This window comes from Panulirus ornatus, chromosome 37 (assembly GCF_036320965.1).
Source record: "Panulirus ornatus isolate Po-2019 chromosome 37, ASM3632096v1, whole genome shotgun sequence".
Classification (NCBI taxonomy): Eukaryota; Metazoa; Arthropoda; class Malacostraca; order Decapoda; family Palinuridae; genus Panulirus; species Panulirus ornatus.
Window position 1 is genome coordinate 15,307,466 of NC_092260.1, and position 21,483 is coordinate 15,328,948.

At 40.7% G+C, this 21,483-nt stretch overlaps 1 protein-coding gene across 1 annotated transcript in view; it reads right to left on the reverse strand.

Moving 5' to 3' along the window:
- Window positions 1–18,206: 18,206 nt before the first annotated feature.
- Window positions 18,207–21,483, reverse strand: part of LOC139760521 (coiled-coil domain-containing protein 137) — a 32,797-nt gene continuing 29,520 nt past the window's right edge. The window contains exons 6-7 of the mRNA XM_071683826.1: window positions 20,128–20,289; window positions 18,207–19,373 (exon numbers count right to left, since the gene is read on the reverse strand). Of these exons, the coding sequence (XP_071539927.1) occupies window positions 19,173–19,373; window positions 20,128–20,289 (363 nt within the window). The 3' untranslated portion in view covers window positions 18,207–19,172. The remainder of the gene's footprint in view (window positions 19,374–20,127; window positions 20,290–21,483) is intronic.

The following is a 21,483-nucleotide window of genomic DNA, read 5'->3' on the forward strand; positions in this document are numbered from 1 at the left end:
CACTAGCGTGTACAAATGAAACTGGGCAATTCCTCGCAATACCTTACCTCTCTTGTTTGGCAATCGATAAACAAGTTCGTCAGATGTGGTTAGAGCACCCCATGGGGCGTGAAGGGCGTAGGAAATATCAAGAGAAGGTTCGAGGCGGGTGGGCAGTGTGACGGGCCTTCCAGGTGGTCGCGGGCGGCGGGCGGCGGTACCCTCACAGACCCGCTAATGACCGAGCGGCTTTCTTGCTACATGTCCAGCGGAAGTTGCTAGCTATGTTATGGCTCGACTTCGCATAGAAATTATCCCTCAGCTGCACAGGATATCATTATAAGGTATGTGATGGGCATTACGAATTTATGAAATATTATTTGTATTGTTCCCAACATAGCAACTAGCGGCATAGCTGGAAACTATTAAAATAAGCTAAATAACCCTTAACTTTATACGACCCGACCTGGCACGCCTTTCGTGTTTAACTATACAATTCTGTAATCTTTAGAGTTTCCAAAGTCCATTAGTTGACTGACTTCTTTAATTTACGGCACGAACACTGTCAAGGGAATGGCAAATTTATGTTAATGGTATTTTAAGTTAATTCCGCCCGTTCGAGAAAATTACACCGAGAAGTGTTAGTGTGAGATACAATGAAGGCTGCTTTACTTCAAAATCTTATATAGTCTTGCAAATTCGTATATGCAAATTTTAGGAAAGAGTCGACCTAAGGTAAAATATCTCGATGATTCATATGAATTCAGTTGCAAGTTAATTAATTTATAATAAAATGGACGGGACACTGAAACATACCAGTTTGCAAAGGATTATATTCAATTTACTGACAGACCCATCACCGAGTCCGTGTGTGCTTTATGCTGATATAGTCCGGGGAAAATTTTCATCAGAGGTATAGGTCCTTTACTATATATCAAATTCATTATGAAATTACTTTGTGGTATATCAGTAAAATCAGCTCCCTGTATCACGTCCAAAATAATTTACTACCTCTCATTCCCGCCACTGCCTTCAGCTAAATCTTGAATGTTTCAACTGTCCACCATCTTGCTGCCAGAGAACTCGCATATCTTAGTCTTCTGTGTTCTCTGCTTTTTCAGGCAATCAACATTGAGGCATGATATTGATGTTGAGGAGCCCGCTGAGAAATAAAAGGTGACTATCATGTCCACCTTGTTCCTCTGTGTAATCATCCATTGTAATGGACGGGGAGAGAGATTTTCACTCGTGAGGCCCCCATCTCTCGAATATTCTCTTTCATCATAATCTTGAATTTTTGTATGTCTCCATTACCCATGCGTGCGCATACATCGTTAAATCAAGTTTGAGTATACAGGACGGAACTTTTTCACCTCTTGAGTACAACGGTACGACGTGTGTGGAGCTGTAGCCTCTTTACCAAGCTTTTACTAAGGAAGTACAATGGAAAATGCTTTTGGGCAGTCAAAATACACAGACACTTCATTTTCTCACAAGTCTACGAAATTTGTTACGCGTGACCATCTCTCCTTGAAAAAGCGTCACTCTGTCTGTTATTATCTCCTTTGAAAGTAAACATTTGTCAGCTTTCTGACTATATTTCCCAACGTTTTCCATCCCTCACTCTTCAGAGACATATGTACAGCGTACCTTACCGGTCTCCATTCTGGTGCGACATTTACCATCTTGCACTTACTTGGCAGTGCGCCTTAAACTTTTCATGTGTATCCTCAAACTTCCTCAGCACATATGAAGAAAATCCATGTAATAATCATTCATACATTTTACTTGGAGAGTTTTACGCTTGTATGAACGTTTCTTTACACTCACACACACACAATATATATATATATATATATATATATTCTTTGTCGCTGTCTCCCGCGTTTGCGAGGTAGCGCAAGGAAACAGACGAAAGAAATGGCACAACCCACCCCCATACACATGTATATACATACGTCCACACACACAAATATACATACCTACACAGCTTTCCATGGTTTACCCCAGACGCTTCACATGCCCTGATTCAATCCACTGACAGCATGCCAACCCCGGTATACCACATCGATCCAATTCACTCTATTCCTTGCCCTCCTTTCACCCTCCTGCATGTTCAGGCCCCGATCACACAAAATCTTGTTCACTCCATCTTTCCACCTCCAATTGGTCTCCCACTTCTCCTCGTTCCCTCCACCTCCGACACATATATCCTCTTGGTTAATCTTTCCTCACTCATTCTCTCCATGTGCCCAAACCATTTCAAAACACCCTCTTCTGCTCTCTCAACCACGCTCTTTTTATTTCCACACATCTCTCTTACCCTTACGTTACTTACTCGATCAAACCACCTCACACCACACATTGTCCTCAAACATCTCATTTCCAACACATCCATCCTCCTGCGCACAACTCTATCCATAGCCCACGCCTCGCAACCATACAACATTATTGGAACCACTATTCCTTCAAACATACCCATTTTTGCTTTCCGAGATAATGTTCTCGACTTCCACACATTCTTCAAGGCTCCCAGGATTTTCGCCCCCTCCCTCACCCTATGATCCACTTCCGCTTCCATGGTTCCATCCGCTGCCAGATCCACTCCCAGATATCTAAAACACTTTACTTCCTCCAGTTTTGCTCCATTCAAACTTACCTCCCAATTGACTTGACCCTCAACCCTACTGTACCTTATAACCTTGCTCTTATTCACATTTACTCTTAACTTTCTTCTTTCACACACTTTCCCAAACTCAGTCACCAGCTTCTGCAGTTTCTCACATGAATCTGCCACCAGCGCTGTATCATCAGCGAACAACAACTGACTCACTTCCCAAGCTCTCTCATCTCCAACAGACTTCATACTTGCCCCTCTTTCCAAAACTCTTGCATTCACCTCCCTAACAACCCCATCCATAAACAAATTAAACAACCATGGAGACATCACATACTCCTGCCGCAAACCTACATTCACTGAGAACCAATCACTCTCCTCTCTTCTACACGTACACATGCCTTACATCCTCGATAAAAACTTTTCACTGCTTCTAACAACTTGCCTCCCACACCATATATTCTTAATACCTTCCACAGAGCATCTCTATAAACTCTATCATATGCCTTCTCCAGATCCATAAATGCTACATACAAATCCATTTGCTTTTCTAAGTATTTCTCACATACATTCTTCAAAGCAACACCTGATCCACACATCCTCTACCACTTCTGAAACCACACTGCTCTTCCCCAATCTGATGCTCTGTACATGCCTTCAACCTCTCAATCAATACCCTCCCATATAATTTACCATATATATATATATATATATATATATATATATGCTTCGTAACTGTTGTTACCATACTCCGCTTACTCGAGGTTGTACAGCGTGCGAAAAATTACTCCAACGGAGTCTGCTTTTCCGTGACTGTAAGTAGTGCAGGAATTTCTAGAGAAATCCTTGATAACACCATGACTTTCACGGAAATTAATTCTGAGGTAATAATAAGTAGATATTGAACGTTTCAATGGTTTACACTATTGACCATTGATACAACCTTCGTTAGCTTCAACACCCGAAAACAATGTTTTAAGTTCAATAACGAAATTTTCTGATAAAACTTAGCATTCTGTTTCATCGAACATAACCCCCTTAGTTATTGCTATCACCTGCCTTACAAAATGTTTTCATTTAAAGTGTCCGCATCTCGTAAATGAACGTACTTCTCTATAACACGAGAATTCATTTTACATCAAAATAACCCAAAAGCGAATTTCTTGAAAACACTGTTATGTACTATTTTTCTTTTTTGCAATTATGATCTCTTGCTACCCCAGCAAAGTTCTGGATACAAGCCTGATAGATCCTCGAGCCGTGTGCCCTTTTAGGAACCTGAATACCGGTGTCTTGTATTCGTAGTACTCTACAAAAGCTCGTGTCAATATCAAATCTGTTTGCAATTATCAATAAGCCAGGTTTACTTCAGTTCGAGTTAACATACTCCTTTATTACCTATAACTTTTTTTTTCAATATAGCATAAGATTACATCCCCTCTCTGAGCGGTAATTAACTACAAGTAAATGTATGTGTAACGTAACTTACAGTGCAACACAGTGTCAGAAACAATGAAACATCAACCAAGTTAACTTACTACGTCACACCCGTTTGTTCCAAATGTGTGTAATTTTCATGTAATAATGGCCTTCCCGTTTCATATGCCCTTACCCACCCTTCAATTTCCTGCAATTGACATGATAATCACACCCTACAAAAAACTATTCACTGAATGTTAAACAAATTTGTAAGCCATATTAAAAAATGGTAAGAAACCCTTTCCTACGACATTATGTTTACTGATGCAACTCTTCCTACTATACATGCTCAGTAGTGAATAAATCATGTCTTGACGTGTGAACATGATCCCCCAGCACTTATCAGATGGCTCAGACACGAACAAAATGAGTTAGTGGTCACCGTACAATATTCCAGATGGCCATTTTCTGAGAAGGAGTTCGGGAGGCTGCCAGGCAAATATTTCCTTCATCTCTCTTCTCACACTCAACTTCCGCTGGTCGGCCGCCGGAAACACCTGCAAATAATGTACAGACGGTCTCCAGCAGGCAGGAAATTATAGTGGAGGTACCCATGGGATTTATGATCACGATCAGCTTTATACAATATATTAATGATGAAGCATTCCAGAAAAAAAGACTATCACCAGCTGTTTTAGCTTCATACTAATGGAACATGGGGACTCTGTATCTAACTTCAAAATTAGCAGGTACTTTCCATATGACAATGAGTAAGGAAAATAAAAAAAAAAAAAAAGGCACTACAGTTGCATCATACATCTCACGCAAAAAAAGGACTAGTGCTGAAACTTAGTCTATGGCAAATAATACAATCTATATAGTAAAGTCTGGGGCTAATTCCTACGTGAAATAATGTAGAGTGCTTTCATTCCATGCTGTTATCTGCGCGTACTGCTTTAACTCTCACGAGTAATAATTGTTTTTCCGTAAAATCATTTATACGTCCCTTATTAACGCTGCGTTAATTCCTACCGTACAAAACTCTTTAGATAATCTAAAATGCATGTTTGCAAACGAAAGCGAACGTTTCCATTTACAATGTAATGAAGTAATCATGTTAAATCCCGTAGAATTTAAAAACACCTTAGATAACAAATTATGCTACGCTATTGAAGCCTAGTCGAAATGGCTGCTGCACTCGCTGAAATTGGTGAGTACAATCGAAATCTCACGGTATATCGTTCCAGAAGTGAAGAAACACCATCTAGTCAGTGTGTACAAAAAGGGGTCAAAGAATCTGCCCCTCTTCTTTCCTATGTAATTAGTACTAGTTAATGACCAATTCAGTATTCGCTACTTCATACCAAAACGTTTTTCGTTGAAAATTATATGAATACTCGATCTTTGAAATGGTTAGATCAGGGTATTGGTTGCAAGTCAACTGCAATAGTCTGAGTGTGCACACATTTCTGCTTTACTGTCAGCCTAGTTTAGCATATCAAATGACCCGACGGACAACAATGAGGACCGCCCGAAGGCAAGCGGTAATTTTCAAAAACATCATAAATGAAATCCCGCTCATGCACAAATACCTTATCAGTTAGCGACCTCCAATACAAAGTAAATTTTATTTCAAACTGTTACAAGGCCGCACCGTATAATCCATATGTAATTTACACATTTACCGAATTAGCAAGCAAACAATCATTCATAGTAAATACTAAATCCTAGGATTGCTTGTTTTCATAAACGAAGGAAATGAAACTTAGAACGCTAAAATCCAGTAATACTCCAGTTAGGGTCAACTATTTATTTACCGCTCCTCAGTATAAAAAGACCACCGTTTAAATAATTCAACGATTGCCCACTTACCTTCAACTGTTCTTATTTATTAGAAATCGGCCTCTGAATTCAACATAATTCACTTCCCTCGTGGGATACAGACTACTAAAAGGAATGCGAGACAGGATGCCACTTCCTGCTAACCTTGGGAAGACTGGTGTGTGTGGGTTGTGGCTCTAAGTACTAAGCCTCTCACCACCCACTTACAGTGTTTCCACTTAGAACAACAACGCGACTCTTGGAATAGTATACGTCGTGACCATTACAGATGGGAGGTTGTGATAAGGGAAAATTCATGTGAATGTTCTGTGAACATGTCCAATATTTCATGATACACACAGTACTTTATCAAAAAGTTTCATATTTTGATGTACAGAAAAATAGGCTTCCCACACGGCCTCCTATCACCTCAAACAAACCTCAACATGAGGGTTCTTCTCATGCAGACGACCTAACAATCACATCAAAACATCCTGAACCACATAGCCATGTTAGTTCTTTACACAACTGGGACAATGGCTCACCCTAAACGAATTGTCTGCATCTCCAATGATGAAGTCAATTACTTTTTAACCCTAGACAAACATGAATCTAGCTCATATCCTCCAATCACCTTGAATGGAAGGTTTCTCCCAATGAACAAAACACCAGTCATTCTAGGATTCACATATTATACATATAACATTCACTCCCCACACCGATAACATCAACACAAAAGCAATTCACACACCAGATTTAGAAAAGAAAAAGATTCCCCTCAACATCCTATACAAACAATCCATCCACTTATTTTAAACTATGCCTCATCTGCCTGATTTTCCACCCTCATAAAAGTAAATAAAGCAAATATAACAAAGCTGCAAACCATGGAAAATAATGCATACAGAACAATCACTGGTTGCCAATCAACCAGAAACATTCAACACCACAATGAAAGATCCTCCCAGTTCAGTCCTACCTCAACATGCTTGGCATTGAATGCCTTACAAAAATGGGTATGTTTGAAGGAACAGTAGTTCCAACAATGTTATATGGATGCAAGGCACAGGCTGTAGAAAAGGCTGTGCATAGGAGGGTGTCATGTTGGAAATGAAATGTTATAGCTTTTGTGTGTAATGCAATGAAACCACAGCTTCCCATCCACAACTAAGCCCCACAAACCTTTCCTTGGTATATCCCTGGATGCTTCACATGCTTTAGTTCACTCCACTGACAGCTCATGGATACCAATATACCATACTGTTCTAATTAACTCTTTTCCATGCACATTTTTCATCCTCCTGCAAGTTCAAGCCCTGATCACTCAAGATCTTTTTTGGTCCATTCATAACCAAAACATGTCTTAAAGCCAGCCTATTTCATCTGGGTTTGGGAGGATACACAGTAAAATGCATGTCATATCATACAAGCCAAATAGGCCATGACAGGAAGCTGACAGCATAAGGTTCTTTACCCACCATCCAAACACATGACAAGCTGACAAGTCTCAAAGGAAAAACTAGATCTTTAAGAAAATATGGAGGTATGGAAAAAAGAGACTGTAAAAGAGAATGTTGAATAATACAGTACAAAAAAAAAAAAAAAAAAAAGGCTTTGAAAAGGAAAGTACATGATGACACTGATAAAAATCTAAGCAAAAATTTAAGGAATAATAAATAAAGGGCATTATTGGAGTGTGTTAATTGATAGGCATGTAAAAGAAAGACTTTTGGAGGTTAATGTGCTGAGAGAGGCAGCTGGAGGGATGTCTGACCACTGTCCTGTGGAGGGAAAGGTGTAGATTTGTAGGTTTTCAAAAAAGAAAAGAGAATGTTGGGGAGAAGACAGTGGTGAGAGTAAGTGAGCTTAGAAAGGAGACTTGTGTGAGAAAAAAACCAGGAGAGATTGACTGCAGATGGTAAAAGGTGAGAGCAAATGACGTGAGGGGAGTGGACGAGGAATGGAACATATTTAGGGAAGCAGCGATGGTTTGTGCAAAAGATGCACATGGCACAAGAAAGGAGCAGATTAGAGTTCTGAGTGGTGGGATGAATAAGTAAATTTGTTAGTGAAAGAGAAAAGCGTTTGGATGATACTTGCAAGGAAGAAATGCAAATGACTGGGAGATGTACACAAAAAAGCAGCAGGAGGTCAAGAAAAAAGTTCAAGGGTTGAAAAAGAGGGCAAATGAGAGATGGGGTGAGAGAGTATCATTAAACTTTAGGGAGAATAAGAGATGTTTTGGAAGGATCATTAAACTTTAGGGAGAATAAAAAGATGTTTTGGAAGGAGGTAAATAATGTGCATAAGACAAGAGAAGAGGCAGTGAAAGCTTTGTGGAAGATGAAAGCCGGCAAGGTGGCGGGTTTCGATAGTATTGCAGTGGACTTTATTGAAAAAGGGGTGACTGTGTTGTTGACTGGTTGGTGAGGATATTCAGAGTGTGTATGGTTCATGGTGATGTGCCTAAGGACTGGCTGAATGCATACATAGTGCCACTGTACAAAGGCAAAGGGGATAAAGGTGAGTGTTAAAATTACAGAGGTATATGTTTGTTGAGTATTCCTGGGAAATTATATGGGAGGGTATTGATTGAGAGGGTGAAGGCATGTACAGAGCATCAGACTGGGGAAGAGCAGTATGGTTTCAGAAGTGGTAGAGGATGTGTGGATCAGGTATTTGCTTTGAAGAATGTAGGGGAGAAATACTTAGAAAAACAAATGGATCTGTATGTAGCATTTATGGATCTGGAGAAGGCATATGATAGAGAAGCTCTGTGGAAGGTATTAAGAGTATATGGTGTGGGAGGGAAGTTGCTAAAAGCAGTGAAAAGTTTTTATCGAGAGAGTAAGGCATGTGTACGAGTAGGAAGAGAGGAAAGTGACTGGTTCCCAGTGAATGTCGGTTTGTTGTAGGGTAGCGTGATGTCTCCATGGTTGTTAAATTTGTATATGGATGGGGTTGTTAGGGAGGTGAATGCAAGAGTTTTGGAGAGAGGGGCAAGTAGGCAGAATGTTGTGGATGAGAGGGCTTGGGAAGTGTCAGTTGTTGTTTGCTGATGATACAGTGCTGGTAGCTGATTTGGGTGAGAAACTGCAGAAGTTGGTGGCTGAGTTTGGTTAAGAATGTGAAAAAAGAAAGCTAAGAGTAAATGTGAATAAGAGCAAGGTTATTAGGTTCAGTAGTGTGGAGGGACAAGTCAATTAGGGACGTAAGTTTGAATGGAGAAAAACTGGAGAAAGTGAAGTGTTTTAGCTATCTGGGAGTGGATTTAGTAGCAGATGGAACCATGGAAGCAGAAGTGAGTAACAGGGTGGGGGAGGGGGCAAAGGTTCTGGGAGCCTTGAAGAATATGTGGAAGGCGAGAACGTTATCTCGGAGCAAAAATGGGTATGTTTGAAGAAACAATGGTCCCAACAATGTTATGCGGTTGCGAGGTATGGGCTATAGATTGGGTTGTGCGGAGGAAGGTTGATGTGTTGGAAATGAGATGTTTGAGAACAATATGTGATGTGAGGTGGTTTGATCAAGTAAGTAATGAAATTGTAAGAGAGATGTGTGGTAACAAAAAGACTGGTTGAGAGAGCAGAAGAGGGTGTATTGAAATGGTTTGGTCACATGGAGAGAATGAGTGAGGAAAGATTGACAAAGAAGATATATGTGTCAGATGTGGAGTGAGTGAGGAAAAGTGGGAGACCAAATTGGAGGTGGAAAGATGGAGTGAAAAAGATTTTGGGTGATCTGGGCCTAAACATACAGGATGGTGAAAGGCGTGCAAGGAATAGAGTGAAATGGAAAGATGTGGTATACCAGGGTGGATGTGCTGTCAATGGACTGAACAAGGGCATGTGAAGCTTGTGGGGTAAACCATGGAATGTTTTGTGGGGCCTGGATGTGGAAAGGGAGCTGTGGTTACGGTGCATTACTCATGACAGCTAGAGACTGAGTGTAAACGAATGTGGCCTCTATTGTCTTTTCCTAGCGCTACCTTGTGCGCGTGCAAGGGTGCCATTTCACTTGTGGCAGGGTGGCGATGGAAATAGATGAAGGCAGCAAGTATGAATATGTACATGTGTATATATGTATATGTCTGTGTATGTATATGTATATATGTGTTGAATGTATAGGTATGTATATGTGTGTGTGTGGGCGTGTATATATATATATATATATATATATATACATGTGTATGTGGGTTGGCTGTGCCATTCTTTCGTCTGTTTCCTTGCGCTACCTCACTAATGCGGGAGACAGCGATAAAGTATAATAAATAATAAATAACATGAACAGAGACGAGAACAAATGGAAAACTGGTGAAGGGGGCAAGTGGGGAAGTAATAACAGGTGGTGATGAAGAGAGAAGGAGATGGAGACGAAAGAAATGGCCCAACCCACCCCCATACACATGTATATACATACGTCCACACACGCAAATATACATACCTACACAGCTTTCCATGGTTTACCCCAGACGCTTCACATGCCCTGATTCAATCCACTGACAGCACGTCAACCCTGGTATACCACATCGATCCAATTCACTCTATTCCTTGCCCTCCTTTCACCCTCCTGCATGTTCAGGCCCCGATCACACAAAATCTTTTTCACTCCATCTTTCCACCTCCAATTTGGTCTCCCACTTCTCCTCGTTCCCTCCACCTCCGACACATATATCCTCTTGGTCAATCTTTCCTCACTCATTCTCTCCATGTGCCCAAACCATTTCAAAACACCCTCTTCTGCTCTCTCAACCACGCTCTTTTTATTTCCACACATCTCTCTTACCCTTACGTTACTTACTCGATCAAACCACCTCACACCACACGTCCTCAAACATCTCATTTCCAGCACATCCATCCTCCTGCGCACAACTCTATCCACAGCCCACGCCTCGCAACCATACAACATTGTTGGAACCACTATTCCTTCAAACATACCCATTTTTGCTTTCCGAGATAATGTTCTCGACTTCCACACATTCTTCAAGGCTCCCAGGATTTTCGCCCCCTCCCCCACCCTATGATCCACTTCCGCTTCCATGGTTCCATCCGCTGCCAGATCCACTACCAGATATCTAAAACACTTTACTTCCTCCAGTTTTTCTCCATTCAAACTTACCTCCCAATTGACTTGACCCTCAACCCTACTGTACCTAATTACCTTGCTCTTATTCACATTTACTCTTAACTTTCTTCTTTCACACACTTTACCAAACTCAGTCACCAGCTTCTGCAGTTTCTCACATGAATCAGCCACCAGTGCTGTATCATCAGCGAACAACAACTGACTCACTTCCCAAGCTCTCTCATCCTCAACAGACTTCATACTTGCCCCTCTTTCCAAAACTCTTGCATTCACCTCCCTAAGAACCCTATCCATAAACAAATTAAACAACCATGGAGACATCACACACCCCTGCTGCAAACCTACATTCACTGAGAACCAATCACTTTCCTCTCTTCCTACACGTACACATGCCTTACATCCTCGATAAAAACTTTTCACTGCTTCTAACAACTTGCCTCCCACACCATACATTCTTAATACCTTCCACAGAGCATCTCTATCAACTCTATCAAAAGCCTTCTCCAGATCCATAAATGCTACATACAAATCCATTTGCTTTTCTAAGTATTTCTCACATACATTCTTCAAAGCAAACACCTGATCCGCACATCCTCTACCACTTCTGAAACCACACTGCTCTTCCCCAATCTGATGCTCTGTACATGCCTTCACCCTCTCAATCAATACCCTCCCATATAATTTACCAGGAATACTCAACAAACTTATACCTCTGTAATTTGAGCACTCACTCTTATCCCCTTTGCCTTTGCACAATGGCACTATGCACGCATTCCGCCAATCCTCAGGCACCTCACCATGAGTCATACATACATTGAATAACCTTACCCACCAGTCAATAATACAGTCACCCCATTTTTTAATAAATTCCACTGCAATACCATCCAAACCTGCTGCCTTGCCGGCTTTCATCTTCCGCAAAGCTTTTACTACCTCTTTTCTGTTTACCAAATCATTTTCCCTAACCCTATCACTTTGCACACCACCTCGACCAAAACACCCTATATCTGCCACTCTATCATCAAACACATTCAACAAACCTTCAAAATACTCACTCCATCTCCTTCTCACATCACCACTACTTGTTATCACCTCCCCATTTGCGCCCTTCACTGAAGTTCCCATTTGCTCCCTTGTCTTACGCACTTTATTTACCTCCTTCCAGAACATCTTTTTATTCTCCCTAAAATTTAATGATACTCTCTCACCCCAACTCTCATTTGCCCTCTTTTTCACCTCTTGCACCTTTCTCTTGACCTCCTGTCTCTTTCTTTTATACATCTCCCACTCAATTGCATTTTTTCCCTGCAAAAATCGTCCACATGCCTCTCTCTTCTCTTTCACTAATAATCTTACTTCTTCATCCCACCACTCACTACCCTTTCTAATCAACCCACCTCCCACTCTTCTCATGCCACAAGCATCTTTTGCGCAATCCATCACTGATTCCCTAAATACATCCCATTCCTCCCCCACTCCCCTTACTTCCATTGTTCTCACCTTTTTCCATTCTGTACTCAGTCTCTCCTGGTACTTCCTCACACAAGTCTCCTTCCCAAGCTCACTTACTCTCACCACCCTCTTCACCCCAACATTCACTCTTCTTTTCTGAAAACCCATGCAAATCTTCACCTTAGCCTCCAAGATAATGATCAGACATCCCTCCAGTTGCACCTCTCAGCACATTAACATCCAAAAGTCTCTGGGGATAGGGGATTAAGAATACTTCCCACGTATTCCCTGCCTGTCGTAGAAGGCGACTAAAAGGGGAGGGAGCAGGGGGGCTGGAAATCCTCCCCTCTCGCTTTTTTATTAATTTTCCAAAAGAAGGAACAGAGTGGGGCCAGGTGAGGATATTCCCTCAAAGGCCCAGTCCTTTGTTCTTAATGCTACCTCGCTGAGGCGGGAAATGGCAAATAGTATGAAAAAAATTATTTTTGCTTTGTTGCTGTCTCCTGCGTTAGCGAGGTAGCAAAGGCAGTGGGTTTGGATGGTATTGCAGTGGAATTTATTAAAACGGGGTGACTGTACTGTTGACTGGTTGGTAAGGTTTTTTAATGTAAGTATGACTCATGGTGAGGTGCCTGAGGATTGGCAGAACGCTTGCATAGTGCCACTGTACAAAGGCAAAGGGGATAATAGTGAGTGCTCAAATTAAAGAGGTATGAGGTATAAGTTTGTTGAGTATTCCTGAGAAATTATATGGGAGGGTATTGATTGAGAGGGTGAAGACATGTGCAGAGCATCAGATTGGGGAAGTGCAGTGTGGTTTCAGAAGTGGTAGAGGATGTGTGGATCAGGTGTTTGCTTTGAGGAATGTATGTGAGAAATACTTAGAAAAGCAAAAGGATTTGTATGTAGCATTTATGGATCTGGAGAAGGCATATGATAGAGTTGATAGAGATGCTCTGTGGAAGGTATTAAGAATATATGGTGTGGGAGGCAAGTTGTTAGAAGCAGTGAAAAGTTTTTATCCAGGATGTAAGGCATGTGTACATGTAGGAAGAGAGGAAAGTGATTGGTTATCAGTGAATGTTGGTTTGTGGCAGGGGTGCGTGATGTCTCCGTGTTTGTTTAATTTGTTTATGGATGGGGTTGTTAGGGAGGTGAATGCAAGAGTTTTGAAAAGAGGGGCAAGTATGCAGTCTGTTGTGGATGAGAGAGCTTGGGAAGTGAGTCAGTTGTTGTTCGCTGATGATACAGCGCTGGTGGCTGATTCGGGTGAGAAACTGCAGAAGCTGGTGACTGAGTTTGGTAGTGTGTGAAAGAAGAAAGCTGAGAGTAAATGTGAATAAGAGCAAGGTTATTAGGTACAGCAGGGTTGAGGGACAAGTCAATTGGGAAGTAAGTTTGAAGGGAGAAAAACTGGAGGAAGTGAAGTGTTTTAGATATCTGGGAGTGGATTTGGCAGCGGATGGAACCATGGAAGCGGAAGTGAATCATAGGGTGGGGGAGGGGGCAAAAGTTCTGGGAGCATTGAAAAATATGTGGAAGTTGAGAATGTTATCTTGGAAAGCAAAAATGGATATGTTTGAAGCAATAGTGGTTCAAACAATGTTACATGGTTGTGAGGCGTGGGCTTACTGGAGGAGAGTGGATGTGCTGGAAATGAGATGTCTGAGGACAATATGTGGTGTTAGGTGGTTTGATCGAGTAAGTAATGAAAGGGTAAGAGAGATGTGTGGTAATCAAAAAAGGGTGATTGAGAGAGCAGAAGAGGGTGTTTTGGAATGGTTTGGTCACATGGAGAGAATGAGTGAGGAAAGATTGACAAAGAGGATATATGTGTCAGAGGTGGAGGGAACGAGAAGTGGGAGACCAAACTGGAGGTGGAAGAATGGAGTGAAAAAGATTTTGAGTGATCGGGGCCTGAACATGCAGGAGGGTGAAAGGCGTGCAAGGAATAGAGTGAATTGGAACGATGTGGTATACCGGGGTTGACATGCTGTCAATGGATTGAACCAGGGCATGTGAAGCGTCTGGGGTAAACCACGGAAAGTTTTGTGGGGCCTGGATGTGGAAAGGGAGCTGTGGTTTCGGTGCGTTATACATGACTTCTAGAGACTGAGTGTGAACGAATGTGGCCTTTGTTGTGTTTTTCTATTATTACCTCGCGCACAAGTGGGGGGGAGGGGATTGTCATTTCATGTGTCGCGGGGTGGCGACGGGAATGAATAAGGGCAGACAGTATGAATTATGTACATGTGTGTATATGTATAAGTCTGTGTGTATATATATATGTATACGTTGAGATGTATAGGTATGTATATGTGCGTGTGTGGACATGTATGTATATATATGTGTATGTGGGTGGGTTGGACCATTCTTTTGTCTGTTTCCTTGCGCTACCTCGCTAACATGGGAGACAGCGACAAAGTATAATACATATAAAAAATTAAAGTGCATCTCATTTTTCCCCTTCAAGCACTTATTTGCTTTTAGTCAGTTGAGATGAAGGTCTTATTACCACTTTCATACAAAATGCTTCCATAGCACTCAATGAATCACCAATAATCTAAAATATCCCTGACCCTAATCAAATTTCTTACTACACTTATCCATTTCTTCCAAGGTCTATCTCTCCTCATTGTACCTTCTGCTGTACTGCAAAACATGAATTCTCCATGACCAATTCATCCTAAGACTTTCATCCATGTGCCTTTCTAATAATTTGTGCACACTACTTCTCCATTGTATCCATCCTTCTAATTCCAACAAAACTGAGAGCATAATCCATCTCTATGGATCTTATCATTAACCTTTACTGACCTTTATACACCTGGGTTTCACATCCATACATTGTCAGTGGGATGAAAGCTCCTTTGTGCAAGCTTTTTTTTTTTTTTTTTTCTTTGCTTTGTCGCTGTCTCCCGCGTTTGCGAGGTAGCGCAAGGAAACAGACGAAAGAAATGGCCCAACCCACCCCTATACACATGTATATACATACGTCCACACACGCAAAATATACATACCTACACAGCTTTCCATGGTTTACCCCAGACGCTTCACATGCCCCGATTCAATCCACTGACAGCACGTCAACCCCGGTATACCACATCGCTCCAATTCACTCTATTCCTTGCCCTCCTTTCACCCTCCTGCATGTTCAGGCCCCGATCACACAAAATCTTTTTCACTCCATCTTTCCACCTCCAATTTGGTCTCCCTCTTCTCCTCGTTCCCTCCACCTCCGACACATATATCCTCTTGGTCAATCTTTCCTCACTCATTCTCTCCATGTGCCCAAACCATTTCAAAACACCCTCTTCTGCTCTCTCAACCACGCTCTTTTTATTTCCACACATCTCTCTTACCCTTACGTTACTTACTCGATCAAACCACCTCACACCACACATTGTCCTCAAACATCTCATTTCCAGCACATCCATCCTCCTGCGCACAACTCTATCCATAGCCCACGCCTCGCAACCATACAACATTGTTGGAACCACTATTCCTTCAAACATACTCATTTTTGCTTTCCGAGATAATGTTCTCGACTTCCACACATTCTTCAAGGCTCCCAGAATTTTCGCCCCCTCCCCCATCCTATGATCCACTTCCGCTTCCATGGTTCCATCCGCTGCCAGATCCACTCCCAGATATCTAAAACACTTCACTTCCTCCAGTTTTTCTCCATTCAAACTCACCTCCCAATTGACTTGACCCTCAACCCTACTGTACCTAATAACCTTGCTCTTATTCACATTTACTCTTAACTTTCTTCTTTCACACACTTTACCAAACTCAGTCACCAGCTTCTGCAGTTTCTCACATGAATCAGCCACCAGCGCTGTATCATCAGCGAACAACAACTGCCTCACTTCCCAAGCTCTCTCATCCCCAACAGACTTCATACTTGCCCCTCTTTCCAAAACTCTTGCATTCACCTCCCTAACAACCCCATCCATAAACAAATTAAACAACCATGGAGACATCACACATCCCTGCCGCAAACCTACATTCACTGAGAACCAATCACTTTCCTCTCTTCCTACATGTACACATGCCTTACATCCTGGATAAAAACTTTTCACTGCTTCTAACAACTTGCCTCCCACACCATATATTCTTAATACCTTCCACAGAGCATCTCTATCAACTCTATCATATGCCTTCTCCAGATCCATAAATGCTACATACAAATCCATTTGCTTTTCTAAGTATTTCTCACATACATTCTTCAAAGCAAACACCTGATCCACACATCCTCTACCACTTCTGAAACCACACTGCTCTTCCCCAATCTGATGCTCTGTACATGCTTTCACCCTCTCAATCAATACCCTCCCATATAATTTACCAGGAATACTCAACAAACTTATACCTCTGTAATTTGAGCACTCACTCTTATCCCCTTTGCCTTTGTACAATGGCACTATGCACGCATTCCGCCAATCCTCAGGCACCTCACCATGAGTCATACATACATTAAATAACCTTACCAACCAGTCAACAATACAGTCACCCCCTTTTTTAATAAATTCCACTGCAATACCATCCAAACCTGCTGCCTTGCCGGCTTTCATATTCCGCAAAGCTTTTACTACCTCTTCTCTGTTTACCAAATCATTTTCGCTAACCCTCTCACTTTGCACACCACCTCGACCAAAACACCCTATATCTGCCACTCTATCATCAAACACATTCAACAAACCTTCAAAATACTCACTCCATCTCCTTCTCACATCACCACTACTTGTTATCACCTCCCCATTTGCGCCCTTCACTGAAGTTCCCATTTGCTCCCTTGTCTTACGCACTTTATTTACCTTTTCCAGAACATCTTTTTATTCTCCCTAAAATTTAATGATACTCTCTCACCCCAACTCTCATTTGCCCTTTTTTTTCACCTCTTGCACCTTTCTCTTGACCTCCTGTCTCTTTCTTTTATACGTCTCCCACTCAACTGCATTTTTTCCCTGCAAAAATCGTCCAAATGCCTCTCTCTTCTCTTTCACTAATACTCTTACTTCTTCATCCCACCACTCACTACCCTTTCTAATCAACCCACCTCCCACTCTTCTCATGCCACAAGCATCTTTTGCGCAATCCATCACTGATTCCCTAAATACATCCCATTCCTCCCCCACTCCCCTTACTTCCATTGTTCTCACCTTTTTCCATTCTGTACTCAGTCTCTCCTGGTACTTCCTCACACAAGTCTCCTTCCCAAGCTCACTTACTCTCACCACCCTCTTCACTTAAATAATTTTCATTCACTGGAGCTTTCACTGCATCCTTAATCCTTCTGCAGAGCATAACTACTTTCAACTTCAGCTTTCCTCCAATGGTATGCAAAACAAATGGTTGTAATGCTCTAGTATGGTGGAAGACAATGTTCACACTTTGTCACAATACCTATAATCTGTGGATGTACATGCACATATAAGAGGCTAAGTGCACTAAAGGCATCCCATCTTCAGGTGTTACCAGACTCAGCCTGCTTGTAGCTGACCCACAAAAGAAAGGGTGTATATGTTGAGATTGCATCATTGTAGTACAATCTCATCAAGGATCTTCACAAACAAAGGAGCAATCTTTTCCTTGCTAATTACTGTAGTGCAGCCCTGAAGCTGCACGAACCTTACAGAAGGGACCCGTGAGGTAACAATACAGTAATAAAAATCCTATTTTAATGGGAACATTATTCAATGCACATATAATATGCAGCTAGAATATAGAACTGAACATGAACAATTCAAAAGAAAATATCATTTTAGTAATTTTACGATACTAGCCGTGCAATGTCAGACTGCAGAAGTAGTATGATCTTAAGACTGGATTCTCAAGAGAAATGATTTAATTCTTTTTCCAAAAAAATCACATTTACAGATTATCTTATATTCAAAAAGCAGCAAGACATAGTGATCTGAAACATATTCTCAAACTCTACAATTCTTAAATTCCTTACCTTTCTACCCTTCACTAGGTACCAATTTTTACTTTCACCCCCTGTGTATTTGACTGTAGCAGCTCATTTTCTTTTTTTTTACATTTCAATCTTAAAGCCTCACTGTTGACTGTTTCCATTACCTCATTACCAAAACCAGCATGAAATTTTTTCAGTGTATAAAGATTGCATTTTAAGCTGAGAGAGCTAAAGAGGGTGTGAACATATAGAGAGAATGAGTGAGGGGAGGTTGATAAATATGATATATGAGTCAGCAGTGGATGGGACACAGAGATGGAAAGATGGAGTGAAAAAGATTCATTAGTGCTCAGGGTCAGAACATACAAGAGAACAAAAGTGATGCATGGAATAGAGTAAAATATTGGAGGGATGTGGTATACAGGGGGCGACATGCTGTCAATGGACAGAATCAGGGTATATAAAACAGGCAGAGTTAACTATAGAAATATCCGTGAGGCATGGTCGTGGATAAGACTGTGATTTTGGTGGACTGCACATGACAGCTGGAGAATGGATGAGGGAATGACGCCTTTTCTTCATCTGTTCCTGGCACTATCTCATTAATGTAGGAAACAGTGAACAAATATGAAAGAAAGAATTGGTGCATTGCATTAAGTCTTTTGATGCTTGAAAAGCACACAGGTGACAGAATGCTAATTGCTGGAGGATGCTTTTGTAAGTGGCATCTTACTCTAAAAAGGAAAAACAATGCCAAAAGAATAATCAAAGCTTTCATATAAATGGACAGTGCATCACAAATGACAAATATAAATACCTTTAATATAGGTAATCTTCATAAAACTAAATCAAAAGTTAACCAAGAGAGTTAAAACTTCATTAATCATATGATCTTGAATTGTGATGCTTGGATGCTTTAAGATTCTGATATGCTTTCACAACTCTAAGTCTTTCTTCCTCAAGGATTCTCTTTCTTGCCACAGATGGAGCCTGATTCTCCAACTTTGATTTATTACCATTGGTTGGGGTTTCTGAGTCTCCTGATTTTCTTAGCTTCTCCATAAACAAGAATGTCTTGGGCTATAAAAATGAGAAACATTTGGTTAATCAACAATGAAACATGGCAAAAACTATAAATTTAAATCTACTGCTAAATTTCTTTTTTTCTTATCAGCAATTCCTCCATATCATCAACTTGATTAAAAATTTCTTATCCCTAAACTATGTCCTTGTCTTCTTCATAAGCCTTGAGACTTCACCACTGACTGCTAATCCTATAATCTAACCTCAAAAGTGTATTCTGTAAAGCTTTATAGATCTGCACTAACTTGGGGAAAACATGTGGTACATCAAACATGAATTCAAATAACAGAACATGTTTCATATTCACTTTGAATCAATCAAATATCCATGAAAGATATCTATACTGACTTCATATCTCCACAATCTCTAACCTTTCCAGTATTTTTCACTTTTCTGGCTGCCATTTTACAGTGGGTTAAATAAAAGAGCTGATGAACTTAGTGTAAGAATGAAAAAAATGCAAAGGCATGAATATTTACTATACGGTTACTATCAGTGACTCTTCTAGTTACCTAAGCCACAATTCTTTCCTCTTTTTACCAAAGTAAGCTATAAATAATCCAACACGCACTTCAGGAGGTGTGGTTAGACATTATAGATGGATTATGAAAGTTCTTTACCTATAAAAAATTTTAAGAGAAACTCTTTGAGCAAATATCTATCTGTAAAATAATCAGAGTTCATTGGTTTTAGAAAGAGACTGATTAAAAGAATGAATACTCGCAAAACCTTTGAAAATGTCAGTAATTACCTTTGTGATGCCATCATTAACTCTCTTCGTAAGCTTTTCTGTGTCCAGACTTGGTGGTTCATATACAACTTCTCCAAACTCAAATTTATCTTTATAATACGAGAATTCATCAACATCATCATCCTTTTTCTTGTGTTTGTGTCTTCTACGGAAATCACGCTCCTATGAATGGTTAAATTTTCTGATAAATATGTAGATACATATTTTGGGGGGAAGGGGTTGTTATTACATGTGTGGCAAGGTGGCGATGGGAATACATAAAAGCAGACAGTATGAATTATGTACATGTGTATATATGTATATGTCTGTGTGTGTATATATATGTATACATTGAGATGTATAGGTATGTATATTTGTGTGTGTGGACATGTATGTATATACATGTGTATGTGGGTGGGTTGGGCCATTCTTTCGTCTGTTTCCTTGCGCTACCTCGCTAATGTGGGGGACAGCGACAAAGCAAAATAATAATAATAATATGATATTTTGGGAGAAAAAGGGAAAGGGCAAAACAGACTTAAAAAAGTCATATGTACAAAGACCATAATAATGAAAAATAAAGGACATATAAAGTGAATATAATCAATGTAAAAAGAAAATAACACTAATTAAATATGGCAAACTGGGATCTACTACAGAGTCAAAAATTTGAATACAATCAGAACCATCATTAGGCTGTAGCACTTATCCCTAGTTAACTAAAATATGAGGCAAAATCTGACATCCTTTACTTCATCTTTGGTGTATGCAGCTTGGAAGCCACCTTGGCAAAAATGGTTTGCTTAGTTCAGGGCTTCAACACATTAGTGTAGCTCCACAATGCTCATTCTGTAAAGCAATGATACTTAGTTCTGCCAATTCTCATGCACCTCATCATGATCATTACATACACTGAAAATCAACATCACAGTCGCTCCCTTTCTTAAGAAACTCAACTGCAGTACCATCCATCTTGCTAGATTTTATCTTATGCAAGTATTTCTATCTATCTATCTATATCTCTGATGCCCATTCCCTCTGGGAACTCCCATCAAGGGGCAGCCACGGCAAAAGAGTCTCCACTTATCCCTATCCTCACATGCCTCCCTCACATACACCATTCCATGCATACTTCCTCTGTTTCTCTCCCTCCAGCATTCCTCCATCCTATTTGACCAGGTCACAGGTGGTTTTCCACTCACACTAATCCCTTTAATTGTATTATCATATACTCCGTGTAAACTCCTAGTCTTGCATTCTTTCCACTTGCCTAAATCACCTCAAAGTATTATGTTTCACCCATTCTACCACTCCACAATTCATTCCCTCTGCATTCCATGCCATGCCACATCTCTCATGCTCCCTTACATTTCCTTC